The 15,111-nt window shown below is 41.3% G+C and overlaps 1 protein-coding gene across 1 annotated transcript in view; it reads right to left on the bottom strand.

The window, feature by feature from the left end:
• LOC124413872 (dynein axonemal heavy chain 2) overlaps positions 1–15,111 on the bottom strand; it is a 468,252-nt gene that overhangs the window by 215,699 nt on the left and 237,442 nt on the right. Inside the window, exons 24-25 of the mRNA XM_046894658.1 lie at positions 6,622–6,737; positions 6,443–6,543 (exon numbers count right to left, since the gene is read on the bottom strand). Of these exons, the coding sequence (XP_046750614.1) occupies positions 6,443–6,543; positions 6,622–6,737 (217 nt within the window). The remainder of the gene's footprint in view (positions 1–6,442; positions 6,544–6,621; positions 6,738–15,111) is intronic.

The raw sequence follows: 15,111 nt of genomic DNA, 5'->3' as shown, positions 1-15,111 counted from the left end.
CTCTACCTGTACCTCTACCTCTCCCCCTCTCTCTCTCCCTCCCTCTTCCTCCCTCGGTCAGGCGTTCCGCAGGGCAGCGTTCTGGGTCCTATCATATTCTCTCTCTTTCTAAACGACCTACCCTCATGTCTTCGTCACTGCTCGCACCTACTGTATGCCAACGACCTGGTGATCTACCTTCGCTGTCTGCCTGCACAGTTCGCCGACGGTGTGCACTTCTTAAATGAGGATGTTGAGGCTATCGTATCTTGGTGTTTTGAAAACCATCTGCGCTTGAACGCGGGTAAGACCAGGGCAATGACTTTTGGTAGCTCTAAGTTCATCAACGGTTTTGATTTTTCATCGCTACCGACACCTGTGCTACGTGGCGAGTCTATTGACTTTGTGCCAGTGTTTCGCTATCTCGGGGTCATGCTTGACAGTACTCTGTCGTGGACTCGGCACGTGGCACAAGTGTGCAACAAGGCTGCAGGTGCCCTCTATCGCGTCCGAATGAACGACAATCACGTGACTCTAGAGTTAAGGCGTCGCCTGGTTGTCGCCCTGGTCCTCCCCCATTCCGACTACTGCGCGTCTGCGCTCACCAATCTGTCAGAAGGGCTAGAACTCAAACTGCAGGTCTCACTAAACAACTGTGTTCGATTCCTACTAAGAGTGCCTCGGCGTGAGCACATTTCAGGTTACCGACGAGGTCTCGGCTGGCTCAGGCCATTCAACCGTCGAAGGCTGCTTATCGGCTGTATATTTTTCATAACGTTGTGTCTCGGCGAGCCGGGACTCCTTGGTGACCAGCTTCGACTTAGGCCGGACCTGGTGAGACACCGTGACTTGACCCGGACGGACACGCTCTATGTCCCTTCTGCCCGGACGGTGACTTTCCAGAGATCTTTTCTGGTTGCTGGAATCCAGTTCTGGAATTCCTTGCCGCCAGAAATCACTTCTGCTTCCACGCTTTTAAATTTTCGCCACCTAGTCTTTAAGTACCTGCTGTCCGAGGAGGGGCGTGAGGCTGGGATGTCCGGGTGACTTACTAGTCTGTAATCTACTTTTAACCCCAATTTTAATCCCAAGTTTAACTTTTGCTTTAAGTTTAATTTAATTTTAACTGTTTTCTTTTATGTTATTTTTCATTATGTTAATTGTGCATATAGCTAACAGATACTTTTTATACTAACATTTTATACATTTAAACTTTACATTTCTTGTTTGATTCTTGACCTCTTAATCTACATCTTAATGTTTGTTTTATTTTATTTATTTTATTTTTTTAACTATATTTTTAATTATATGATATACATGTAAGCTCTTTAATTTGCCTGTGGCCCTTAGGGAGCATCGCTCCAGAGTCAAATAAATGTTCTCTCTCTCTCTCTCTCTCTTCCTCTCCCTCTACCTCTCCCTGCCCTTCCCTCCCTTCCTCCCACTCCCTCTTCGTCTTCCACTCTCTCTCTCTCCCACACGTCCTTTCTCCGGAGCTGAACATCCCAATGTTTGTGGTGTGGCAAAACATTTTCTGTACTTATATAAGAAAATCTTACATTCCCACTCTACCCTACTGGGCAGGCACGTAGGTGTAAACCAGATACTCTGAAATTATATTTATAACTTTTCCAAATTACGTTACATTTTAATCACTTTTTTGCCACTAGATGGTCACTCTCCAAATATTTGTAGTCACTTTTGTCGCTTTTTTTTACCAAGGAGACTGCTATGAGCTCTGGAATCTTTCTATCAACCCAAACAAACTTTTTTGGTGATGCCACAGTGGAAAATCGTACATTATTTCTTTCTGAAACACTAATAAACATACGGGTATAGGAAGGTACTGATCAGCGATTCTCTTGCCAACAATTCGCTTTTCAAACCCCACAACCCTTATAAGTATTTTTATATCCCATATTTTTATTTTGGATGTTGAAGCCGTAGTTTGATAATGCTTTGGGAAGTTAAATATTTATAACATATCCATTGTTACGTGTACGGCTTTTCTAGGCCTTTAGCCTGTAGAAAAGTGCACCGTCTGGGTTCTTCCGAGTGAAGTGAGTTTAAATTCTAAGTTCTAATAATAAATTTTTGGACCTCCTCTCTGGATTGAGAAAACTTTAGGCTTAATGGTACTCGCCTTTAAAACCAATTTGTTAACTTTCCGGACTTGGGTGATACCGAATCCGTATTTCTCGTGTACAAGGATTTCACTGAAGTGCTCCCGTTTTGTCGACAACAGCTTGTTTAAGCCAATGCGACCGTTTTGGAGACACGCAGCTAGATCGTTGACACCTGTTCGGCAACACGGGATTACCAGTGTGCCCTTCTAACTACAGACTCGTGTTGTACAAGAGCTGTCTACCTTTGGTTTATGTTTTGGGTGAATGACCCGTATCAGCTGTGACGTACAGAGCAGGGATAGCCGTGGCTGTCTGTCAAATTTATTATTCAGGAAAGTGGCTGTCGAGGAAACGAATACGAGTCTGCAAACTTTACTTCATTTTCTAAATCTTTATCGAATGCAATTATTTCAACAATACAAAAACCTTAACATCTAAATCAAAAATATATAGCAAACAAAAGAAAATTATAAAATAATACGCTTGAATTTATTGGTTCAGCTCCTATATTACTTATGTTGCTCAAATTTTATGATTATCTCCTGACCTGCTATCTTCTCTCTAATTTTTTGCTTACTGAATCTAAATTAGGTAGTGCCCTCTAGGCGAGTGACACCCCTCAAAATATCGTGAGTCAGACGGCGTGCGCCGGTGTTCTGCTGCCTGAGTCCTTCCGCGCTCCTCGTTTTATACCTGCTGGACGTCACTTAGTCACGCTGCGATGCTGTCACTTCTGTCGCCTGTGTGGCGTTCGTCCCTCTTTCGGCTGTCTGTCTGCGTGCGTGGTGTTTGGGTGTTTTTGCTCTGTCTGGTCTCGTCGTTTCGTCGTGTTTATGGTCGCGTACCTTCGGGTGTTCTGGTCCGTGTCCTTATCCGTCGTATGTACCGATATCAGCTGTCGTCCGAGAGTTAGGCTGACGGCTGTATCGTTACACCATACAACTTCAGGTTTTGTCAAAGGACTGTATGTACCCATAAGGTCGCCTTTATTTATGTACTTATTCTTGTAAGTATACACTACGAATATTAAAATAGAATCTCAATATTGAATGTCAATAACTCTATTTTTACTTGAAGAATATGCTAGCACATCTGTGATCTCGGTGTAAGCTAGTGGAATATGTTGTATGCAAATAATTTGAAATAGAATATGATAAGTATATTATATGTATATTATACTTTCTTCTATTTTGAAGTAAAGATACTAATTTGTGTTTGCGTAGTAGATATATACGGAGAAAAACTACTCGTGCGTCAAGAATATGTGGTATTTTTGATTCCAGAAGAGATTTTATACTTCGATCAAGTACCTAGATTCGTACTTTGATCAGGATTTTCTCTCGACGCTTCTTGCTATTTATTTCTATCGATTCTTCAATACAAATAATTCATTCCTAATTCTTGTACAAATTTATAAGGTACATGACTATAAAGGTAAAAATTATGCTTGATTCAAGAATAATATTTTGGAATCCACAATTTTGTTTGTGTTTGGAGTTCCCGTCAATTTATAAAGAGTAAACATTAGAGTAAATTCTAGTATACACGCAAACGTTCTTATGTCCTACTGATGAAAGTTTGTGAAAAAAAATATATAATAAGATATTAGAATAGAATGATATTATATATGTGCAATTTATATTACTTCTTCTGATATTGAAATATGCTTTCAGAATCATATTTGCATATTCATTGTCAAATAAATATATGATACAAGACAGTACGAACGTACCAAAGGTTTAAATAGATTTTAGTTAAGAGTAAGTCACAAACATGTTACACAATAATTATTGAGTTCATAATAAAAAGACATTCTATATCTCTCAAACAAGCAGTTACGTATTTGTTACAATTATGAATCACTGTTCGTAATGTATCTGATGCCTACCTATTATCTCCCGAAACTTCTCAGCGATATGCATGCTACGTAAATCTGATTTCGAGATGTATACAATTGCTACGTAGCCACCATATAATATTGTGACCTCTCTGTTCTGTAAATTCCATGATTCCGCGACCTAACTGGTACGGAGCCATGTAATGCAATTAATATGAAATTACCAAACGATATGTGGCGGACATTTTAGAGTGCGTGGACCACAACATACATGTTACACATGACATGTCTGTGATATTCACAGAACCTAGTGTAACATATTGCATACGTGTTCGTAACGGATCTGTGTTGCCTGGGGAGAAAGACCGGCTTAGAATTGAGGTAGCTTAAAAACTGGCACAGTCATGTCATAGGGATCTTGGTACATAAGAGACCTTCAGGATTTTCATTCAAAACTTAATAAAAGATGTCGGCCGCACCATTTAGTGGATGCGCACCCCAGGGCCTCAAATTATAGGCAATTCAGGGCACAAGTCCACTCTGCGCAGCTCCGCGGTTCTCCGGGACAACATCAATCGCACGATTCAGAAGATCAGCGAAGGTGATCAGAGTGTACTGGTGTCCTGAATTGCCCATAATTTGGGGTCCTTGGAGTGTGCCTCTGCGAAAAGACAGGTATATAACGTTAGTATAATTTAGACGTCTTTTTGTTCCTGCATTTCGTACGTAAAGTAATCGTTCTTGTGATGATACAAAAAAAAAGAGTATTGGCATACATATGGGACGTTCCATGTCAACCGGATCAGTGCTGTGTTCAAAATTCAGAGTGACCGTAACAATCGCTCTAAGGCTCATTTTAAAGCTTAGGAGATCTCATTTCAGATGCCGTGTGCACCTCTGAAAAATCCAATATGGCGGTTCCAATATGGCCGCCAGAAACCTAAGAAAAATCGAGTTTCCAGATTGAAAAGCTTGTAAGAATAAGAATTCGCAACCAATCTAGTTAATTTTCGCCTTAAATTATAGCTGATGGATATACCTTAAAAGCTGGTGTAGTAGGTTGGCACAATCCATTATGACGCATCCAATATGGTGGCAAAAAGTCCAATAAGTTCGACGAATTTTTGAAAATCGACAGATTTGCACCAAATTTGGTATGCGAACTTTTTCCGGAGTCGCTGGTTACGAATCTGAGGTCAGATTTTTAAAATTCAAGATGACAGATCTAAGATGGTGAGCAAGATTATTGAAAATCACAGCATAGTGTGTTATGGCCAAAGATTATGTGAATCTGACTTTGGATTCATCATGAGCGAGCCCAAAAATCTCTATTCAATAAATTTAGTGCAAATCTGTTTATTTTCTCAAAAACCGTCCACCATATTGGATCCACCAACTTGAATTTCGAAAATCTGACCTCAGATTTGTAATCAGCGACCCTAAAAACTCCCGTAGACAAATTATTATGCAAATCCGTTGATTTCCAAAAATCCGTTTGCAAATTCTTATCCTTACAAGCTTTTTAATCTGAAAACTCGATTCTTAGGTTTCCAGCCGCCGTGTTGGGACCGCACATATTGGATTTTGCTAAGGCACACACGGCATCTGAAAGTAGATATCCTTAGCTTTGAAATGAGCCCTAGAGCGATTGTTTCGGTCACTCCGAATTTTGGACACAGCACTGATCCGGTTTATATGGATCGTGCCATATGTAAAAGTGCACTTTTACGTCCTAATACTCGAGACTGCGTTTTTTTGTACTGCGCTATAAAAAAGACCTTGCGAATCATACTGTTGGTACATGAAGGAAGTATAGTGTGCACAACGGCGGCAAATTTGCCAGGCGTATTTGCAATATAAGTCTTAGGCGAGTGTTGGCGTATGCTTAATCTATAACTGACATGCTCGGGCACGCGCAGTTCTCGCAAAAGCGCAGCGAGCAACAACATGTATTTTGCGCAACAATGTATTTGCACCAACAATCTATTTTCTGAACCAACCTTCGGATATTTGAGATGTAGGATAATCGAGGCTCCACTATACGAAAATGATAAAAAATTGCTCGTGAAAAAATTTTAGACATCTGATTTTTTGCGCAAAAACAAAATAATAGGGTAGATCATACAGTTAAAATGGCTGTATGAAACACATTCCAGAAGCCGCAGATAATTTTTCGCAACTCTGTAAGCCTTCATGTCTATGCTGTACCGCCCTCCCCTTTCGCCAAAAACCAGTTGTTAATCCGTATGACTGATTTTCATGATATTCAGCTGCATATACAGATGTGTATCTATATACATATAGCTGCAATTTTGTATTGGTATAGGCCCACTGCAGGCACTAAAAATCGTGTACACAAAACTTCATCTTCATTCTCTACTGTTTCCCGTAAATGTTATAGGTACATATACACTACGTTTCATGATTCCAATATAAGTATCAGAAGATGTAAATCTGTGAAATAATATTTTTCGACAAGGTTTCCATATTTCCTACTCACCGAATACGGGGCTTCGTTTATCGTGGCACAAATTCCCAAACGTTAGCTCGAAACGTTTACCCAGTTGCTCGTTGAGTTCATTTATGAACCACTCTCCGTCTCTGAAATTTATCAAGTAGCAAAATAACATTATTCTCACAATTGCTTTTCAAAAAACCTGAATTAAAGAAGAATCTCACCTTTCATCAATCAGTCGATCGTAAAATACTCTGAATGCCTCATGAATCCACAAGCGTAAGAATGTTTGCTTTGAATACTGATAATCTTTGTGACTGCGCAGTAAACCTTGGAAAATCTAATAACAAAGATAAGGGGGACAATAGAGATTTTATTTAGCGAAGGGAACCGTTGAAACTTTAAACACATGCGAGTCGTTAAATAAAAGTACCAAGAGAAAGAAATAGCTAGAATTGTGATCATTTACTTTACTTCGTAAGCCCATAGCATAGGGTGATAATGATACAATAATTTTGGAAAGCTCAAACTCTAGATTCTTGAAAGGTATGTGATTCTCACAATCTTGTTACCGGAAGTCTGATCCGGAAAAATTACAAAATTCAAAAACCGTGATTCTTTTAAATCAAATCGGATTTGTTCATTGAAAATTTGTGATATATTTTCTTCTTTCAACCCTAGAATTCATATATGTGGTTATTAACGACCCCAGCCTATTTTAGACTGGAATATTAAGCTCAAAAATGACATTAAAGCCTGGGGATCATGATGATAATTGAGTTTCACTGTCCAGCCACGAGGTTAGGTCCGTGGTAGCATCAACTGCTTGCTGGCCATTGCACAAAACAATTGAAAAAACAGCTGATGGTCTTTCGTGGAAGTAAGTGTATTTTACATTTTTACTCATATCATCATATTTGACTTGTTATTAGGTAATGTAGGCGTCAATAGTCACACGTATTATCTGAAGCCATAAGCTTCACATTCCTACTGCGACGTAATCGATTCCGTCCTTAATTTATTATTATTAATTATATGCTAATTTTTGATTTAAATCACTTCGAAATATACAAAAACCCTTTACAAACACTTGTTTTGTTACGTTCTTATTGATTTCTTTCGTATTTCCATGTTTCGTATTTTTCCTATTTTCTGTAACGTGGCATTTCAGAATGGCCCGTTACAAGGCCAAAAAGCGAAAGGAAGCTCTCGTAAAACACGTCCCTGGCGGGGTATTCCAAGAAAACTTGATATAAAATAGCAACAAATACTAGTTAATAATACTTTCTTTGTGAATTTTATAATTCCGTGCCTCAACGCAAGCTAACCAGGTACCAGGACGGCCACAATCCCGATCACCGAGCGAACAACACCCTTCTTGATTCACCGGGGGATGAAGGGCTACCGAAAACTATCGTTTCCAGCTACCGTTCTATAATGATGAACCTCCAGCACTACTTCAATTGTCAGTCTGCTCGGATGCCGTAAGGATGACGTACAGGGCAGACCGCAGCCTGTCGTCCCCTGACTTACCGGCCAGGTGCCGAACCGACCCCAAAACGCTACGTCCAGGATTAATAAAGCCTTCGTTCCGAGGATCAATGCTGCCTTTCTAGCAGCAAGGAATGCAATCAGTGTGAGTCATGGTCCACGAACAATGAGTTGCTGTAAGCCCTCGTGCGACTGCATGATCTCCGTGATATATCGTGGGCAGAAGGCCACTGCTTATGCGACGAAGCCGGTGGAGGCAGACAATGAGGTGTTGCACTCCATTCGCTAACCTTACAGAGACAGCCTACGTATCTGCCTCTGTCGAGGGCATTCCCAATGATAGGCAACCTGGACCGTGTGCCGAAGCAGCCGAACAAAAGTACGCGTTGGTATTAACAAACATTACGCATCATCTAGCGGTAATCGTCGAAAACGCGTAACCGATATTTGTCGCAGAGGGATAACGCAATTATGGTGGGGAACAAACGACCAATCAAAGGGAGAAAAAATCACTTGACGACAACCGCGAGATCGGTGATCCGGACTCCGAACTCTGCCTATTCGACGCCCAACCCGCCAGGAGACAGCATTGCTGATAGCCCGCTCTCGTTGACGTAGACTTCCTTCAGCTTTCTTCTTTCTCTATCGTTCTTGTTCCTTATCACTCTTGTTCCTCTATCGCTATCGCTACCGCTTAATCTTTTTCGCCCTCCATCGTTTTGCTCTACCGTTTAGCTTCTTTCCTCTCCCGTAAATTCAACTCCTTTCTTCTCTCCGACTTTTCTATCATCAAGTTTATTTAAAACTGAACCCAGTGTTTCTTATTGCCGTCGCCAACTAAGGTAAGGCTTCTGCCTTTGTATCTTAGCGTTAAAAAGTTGCTCTAATATCTATTTTTATTGTATCTTAATTATCGGTTTTGGTTGTATTATATGATGCTAGTATCTGTAAATCATGGTACACGAACATTGAGTCGCTGTGAGCCATCGTGTGACTGCATGATTTCGTTGATTAATTAATTTCGAAAGATTATCGTTGAGCGACCTCATAACTACCGAATAAATATCGTTAGTATTTCCGATTTTCTCTAATTCTTGTAATTTTATGCTAGACCTACTTTTGCAATTTCTACGGTTTTTTGCTATCGTCATTTTTTCTTTCTGTGCTAGTATTGGTTATTGCTTTTGTATCGTACTGCTGATTATATTTCATTTGCTTTGTGCATGATTTTGTATCGCAAACCGAGTTACTTGGAGTACAGCCGAGCAGAGATTAAGCCGCTAAATACTACTAACTTTTTTTATTGTTTATTACTAATTGTGTATGGCTTGTTACCTGTTATAACTTTCTTGTTTCTTGAATACCGTATTTCTTGGTTACTTAAAGTTCTGCTTATCGTAATCAGGTGTATTTATTGTATTTCTTTATCTTGCGAGAGTTTTTCTCTACATCTCTCACTCTCGCATAATTTTTGCATTCTCTCGTTAATTATAATTCCGAAATTCTTTGTTAATTTCAACTTGTATCTCTGACTGTTGTGAATAATATTCTCTCGTCTAAGCTACCGATCTGTGAAAACGACCAATTAATGCCAATCTCTCTCATTAGTTATCATCTATTGTAAATTCTATTTTATTTTCTTGTCACTACCGATTTTCGCTAAAGTTTCACTCTTGCTGTATCTTAACAAACTCACGATTGTCGTAGTGTCGTTTTTCGAAAACTTGTAGCCTTTTTTCATTATATCGCTTATTCCGACCTAGGACTAATTTTTTTTGTTAACTGTCACTATCGCTCAAGCCATCATTTAACTTTACTTTATCGGGAATTCTGTGAAACATTATTGTTGACTAATTCTTTTATTGCTATCTCGTGGGTTCATCAGCCGTCGGTGTTGCTCGGTTGTTTTCGTAGCACCTCCTTATGTATGCGACTCAGCTGGCAGCGTAAGCGTGCTGACCAGCTGATTGTTACAATATATTCCCGGCATGAATCAGTATCTCTTATATTGCTCCTCTATGAGAAGAACAGGTTTTAAGGGGTCTAGGAATTTAAAAAATTCAATCTTTCTTTTCTTTTTGACTTAAAGAATATTTTAGAGTCGTAAAAATAATATCCAGTCCTGCAATGACATTTTTTTTTTACAAAATGTTTAATTCTTGATTTTGCCACACTGCCTTGAAACGCCCGCTGAGTGTTCGTTAAACTTTAAACGCATTTTTTTCGAAACCAATTTTTTCAAACTGGGAGAACAGATTATTTCAATATCGTTGTACGGATCGATTTTAAATTTTGACGTTAGGTTCAAAATTACATTCTCTGTGGAAGTATAAAGCAGTTCTTTTATTCGATGAAAACTTTTTTTATAAACAATTAACTGCTTATTTTTTGTTCAAAAATCGATTTCTTTTTCTGAAGGGCACCATCTCTACAAAATTTGATGTGAAAGAAACTGCTCCATACTTCTATAGTCAGTAGTATATAGATCACAATATTTTTAGGTTTTCGTGTTTCAGGTCTTACACTTTACGAGAAACACTTTACTCCTCCTGTGAAGCAGTTTAAAAAAAGGCGATTACAAAGATTGCCTCTATGGCCGCCATTTCGCATCAAAATGATAATGAACAATTAATTTTGTCATACTTCAATGTGCTTTAAAAGCCCATTTCTTTTTCCATACTCCCAAAGTAAATCGTCAAGGTTAGGCCTTTTTTCGGCCGCTGCACAGTGGGACAGAATCGCAAATCTCTGGCCAAAAGGTCAAAAATAAAGTTTTATTTTCGGGGTTTTGAAGTGGGGGGTCAGGTAGAGTAATAGTCCGAGCGTCAGATTTCAGTCTTGGGAGGGGTTCATCCCTTATACCTGCGGTTGTATTCCAGTTCTAAAGTGACCCTCGCTCGAGCTAGACGCATCGCGCTCCGAGTGCAATTCTCAGTGTTATATTTAGAACGTGCTGAAGGCCACAATAATCAACGGAAAAAATATCAAAAAATTGGATTCGAAAAGGGAAGGTGAGTACAATATCATCATGAAATTCTCATTTCATAATATTGATGCATGTGATATCAAAAAAAGAATGATTCTTGCTAAAATTACCGTAAAATTGCAACGAAAAATTGTAAACACTGTGACGTGGCGGGTCTACCAGCCCGTCACCGACCCGCACCTCCACTCCCAGGCAGCCGCGTCAAGCGCTCTTAAAGAGCAAGGGAGAGTCCTGCCGTGCCGCCAATGAACAACCAGAGTTAGCTTTAAGATTCATGTATTGTTGCTAATGCTTTTTGTTACTCCCCCAACCCATTCTCTCAGGTGACCGCCACTGCCGCCGCCACTGCCGCCGCCACTGCCGCCGCCAATGCCGACGCCATCCAACGACCACCCTGCGCTGCCGTCGCGGGAAACGCGGAGGGACCACAGGACGACCGGCGCGGAGTTCGAAGCCCCGGACCCAGTAGTCGCGCTGTTGCTTGCTCGGACCTCGATGCCGCCAAGGACATGCTGCCGCTGCCGCCCAGGGGTCGAGTTGCCTCCACCTGAGCCTCCGATAAGACCGGCCTTGCCACCCGGCACCCACAAATAACCGGACTCAGTCTCCCCCTGGGCTCGCCGATGCCGACAGGACATTTCCGCCTTCGCCAGACCACCCTCGCAACCCGCAGCACAGCGCGGCGAACAGACCGGCTGCCTAGGCTCCCGCCGGTCTCCCGCCAATCTACCTATCATCCCCTCCCGTAGCGCCACCGCGGGATCGCGATCGCCGAGGGCCGGCGGCCACCTCACTCTCCCTTGTACTATGTGACGAATAGTGTCAATAGCATAGCATCGTAGAGTATCCCTGCTAAGATTTTTGTTTCGTGCGCCGATTGTTCACCGTTACATCGTCCGTCGAATAAAAGAGTGACCGCCGATTTGTATGACCGAAGCTCCTCGTCGCAAAAGGTAGGCTGCCGTTACCCCGAGTCTCGCTGGCTATAGATTCTCAACGGCCTCAGGCCATTTTTCCTTTTGCAACAGGTTGCCGGCCGGCTTCGGTCGGCCATTTTGTGTGAAAGCCCGCGAGCCTCGTGGTAGCTAAGCTTTTCTATTCAATTGTATTTCTGATTTTGATTGCTACCTTGATTTATTCTAATTACGATAAGATACTCTGGTTGTTCATTCGGTAATCTTTTGCCGCTTTATTGTAGCGTATACTTTGTAATAGATCGTGTACCGTGCCGCTTCCCGGCCGCGTACCGAGTACGTGAGTGTGAGAGAGAGAGAGAATCTGTGAGTGAGTGTGTGCGCCCGTGCCGTCGTTGCCGAGCGTAACTACCACCGTCAAGCAGCGACAGGCGACCGTGCCGATAATATAGAAAAAGTGAAGGAGGATTACCTCGTACTTGTGAAACTGTTAGATTGTTAGCAAGCTTGTTTTTCTGAATTGTTCTGCCCTGTTTTGAGTCTTGAAATTGTTAACGAACTGGCTTCACCACGAGTCTGCAGTCGCATGAGTTATTGAATTGTTACTGATTTTATGCCGCTTATTATTCGCTTATCTGGGTCGCTTGCCGCTCGTCGCTTCTAGCTTATACTGCTTGATTTTGCCGTGTTCTATTGACTTGTTTAATTTTGTTGCTGTGTTATATTTTATGCTATTTTGTTTTATCTTTATTTATTTTTGAATTGTATCGAAGCGTACCGCCACCGATAAGACCACTTGCCGTGTAAATAGCTTATTGCCTGTTGCCTTCTGCCTTGCCGTAACGGCGCTGTTTGTTAATAAACGCTGGTAATTACATCTATAATCATTCGTTTATCATCTATACTATTTCACCTTCGCGCCCACGTTCCCCTCACCGCTAGCTAGTCGGCTGTTTTTGTGTGTGCTTGCCCCTGCTATAGTTTCGCTTTGAGATTTGGTGGTGTGAGTTAGGTTCGCCGTTCGAGTCGGCGAACGAATACTATTGGACGGTAAATTTCGAATCTGGTAAGAGTGTATTCTCTTACGGCTCTCTCGAGCCTGGCGCCCAACACCTGTTCTGCAGTGCCGTCAATCTTTATTTTTTTCATCTTTCTATTGCCGTATTGGTCAACGCCATTTTTGTAAACGAGCCTCTGTGCCGACCCCGCTTCCCCCCGGGCGAAGTAAAAAGCCCGTTACATCACGTAGAGAAAAGTTGAATTGTCCCGCAGTTTTTTTTATTTTAGCTTGTAGATTGATGTATTGTTTAGTGAAAACAAAAATAAAAACTTGCGCCTTTTTGCGCCACCGCTGTTGGTGCAATTCTTTGTATTTAAAAGTGCATTTTTCTCAGTTTCGAACAAGGAAATCTGAAGTATAGAGAAATGGTTTCGACAAAAATTGTGTAGTTTCGGAATATCTACCCAGGGGTGTACTCACATTATGGGTCCGGTGCCCCAGGTACCCCCCCCCCCTCTTCCTCCCCCCAAAACATTAGCTTGTTCCTCTGTTCTCAATGATTAATGACAATTGATGAACAATATTGCGAATCAAATAATAGCAAGTGAGGTTGAATATGTAATAGCCTATTTATATGTAAACTTCGATTTTTCAGAATCTTCTGCCGATGCAGATGGTCCTGCACCTGCGGTACCTGGTTCGACCAGGAAGGATGCAGCGTATGAGGAAATTGAGAAGGCCATGTCCGCAAAATTACAACGTCCTTTTACGCTATCGGATGATCTAAAACTTACCATACGCAGATTGTTGTCAAGATTCAATGAGAATTGGAAGTAACAAGTGAGGGTAGCTCAAGCTCTTTTCCAGTTGAGTTTACTGACTGCGACTCCAGCGATTCGTCTGACGAAGACTACTGAAGTTCCGGATTGCTAAGTAGATTAACTAACGAATAAATATTATAATTTTCTGATATTGCTCTATATTCACTTGAAAATGTAATAGCATTCTATTTAGTGTATGAAAATCAATATAATTTAAATATTTTCGTAATCACTATGTATTATCATAATTTTAAGATTTCTATAGTAACCTACTTTCAAGTGAATTATTGTCATTTTGGTCTGAATAAAATATTTTTCTGTACAAGTCTTTCATATTAAGTTCACCATTTTGTTTTTTCAAATTTTGACTTCAGATACGTAATCAGCGACCCCGAAAACCCCCGAGTGCAGACTTTTACCCGAATTACATTTGTTTTTGAGTAAATTTTTGGTCGTATGGCTCCGCAATTTTGTTTTTTCAAAATTTTGACTTCAGATTCGTTATCAGCGACCCCGAAAACCCCCGAGTACAGACTTTCACCCCGATTACATCTGCTTTGGACTTTTGGCCAGAGATTTTGGATTCTGTCCCACTGTGCGCTGGGGTGGTATTACCACTCAAGAAAAGATCCCATCTGTTTGACCCAACAAGCTCCTGCAACGATCTCAAAAACGACTAACGCAAACTTCAAATTCCCACGACTTAACATTTAAATGATTGGCATGAAAAATTTCCATATCCCATTTTTTTCATGCTATCTTCTATATACTTTCTACTTCGTACAGTCCGACCTCTCAATAGCGTTTCTGTCAATAGTTCCGCTTCCCTAGTCTTATGCGCGAACTATTTCTCCCACTACTCAGAAGATGGGTCGCGAGCTTGGATTACCCATGCCTACTCATGGTCAATGGTTCCTTTGGTTAAAACTTTTTTGTATTCGGATTTCGAAGCATAATAGCTATCAAAACTGCCAAGAGGTCAGTGAAAATGGGTCGCTGGCGAGCGCAGAAGTAGATAGTCGGGAAATGCCGATTCATAGAAAAACTTTCGCATTTATCCCTGCAGAAAATCATTGAAATGTCCACCTGTACTTTGAAATGCTTTTTTCGTTATAAAATTAAACTTCGAATTCCAAAAAACCCCGTAATGATCTTGAAAATGTTGTGATAAAAGAACCGGAAATTCATTGGACTTCATACCTAGATGATGAGGATCAGAAAATTGCTATGAATTGTGACGTGGCGGGTCTACCAGCCCGTCACCGACCCGCACCTCTACTCCCAGACGGCCACGTGAATCGCTCTTAGAGAGCAGGGGAGAGTCCTGCCGTGCCGCGCCAATGAACAACCAGAGTTGGCTTTAAGATTTATGTATTATTGCTAATGCTTTTGTTACTTCCCCGCCGAATTCTCTGAGGTGACCGCCACTGCGGCCGCCAATGCCGCCGCCATTGCCCACGCCGTCCAACAACCACCCTGCGCTGCCGTCGCGGGAAATTGGA

The sequence above is a fragment of the Diprion similis genome, chromosome 13 (genome assembly GCF_021155765.1).
Source record: "Diprion similis isolate iyDipSimi1 chromosome 13, iyDipSimi1.1, whole genome shotgun sequence".
NCBI classification, from domain to species: domain Eukaryota; kingdom Metazoa; phylum Arthropoda; class Insecta; order Hymenoptera; family Diprionidae; genus Diprion; species Diprion similis.
Note: the sequence above shows the minus strand (reverse complement) of the source record. Positions and strands in the feature narration are given on the sequence as shown.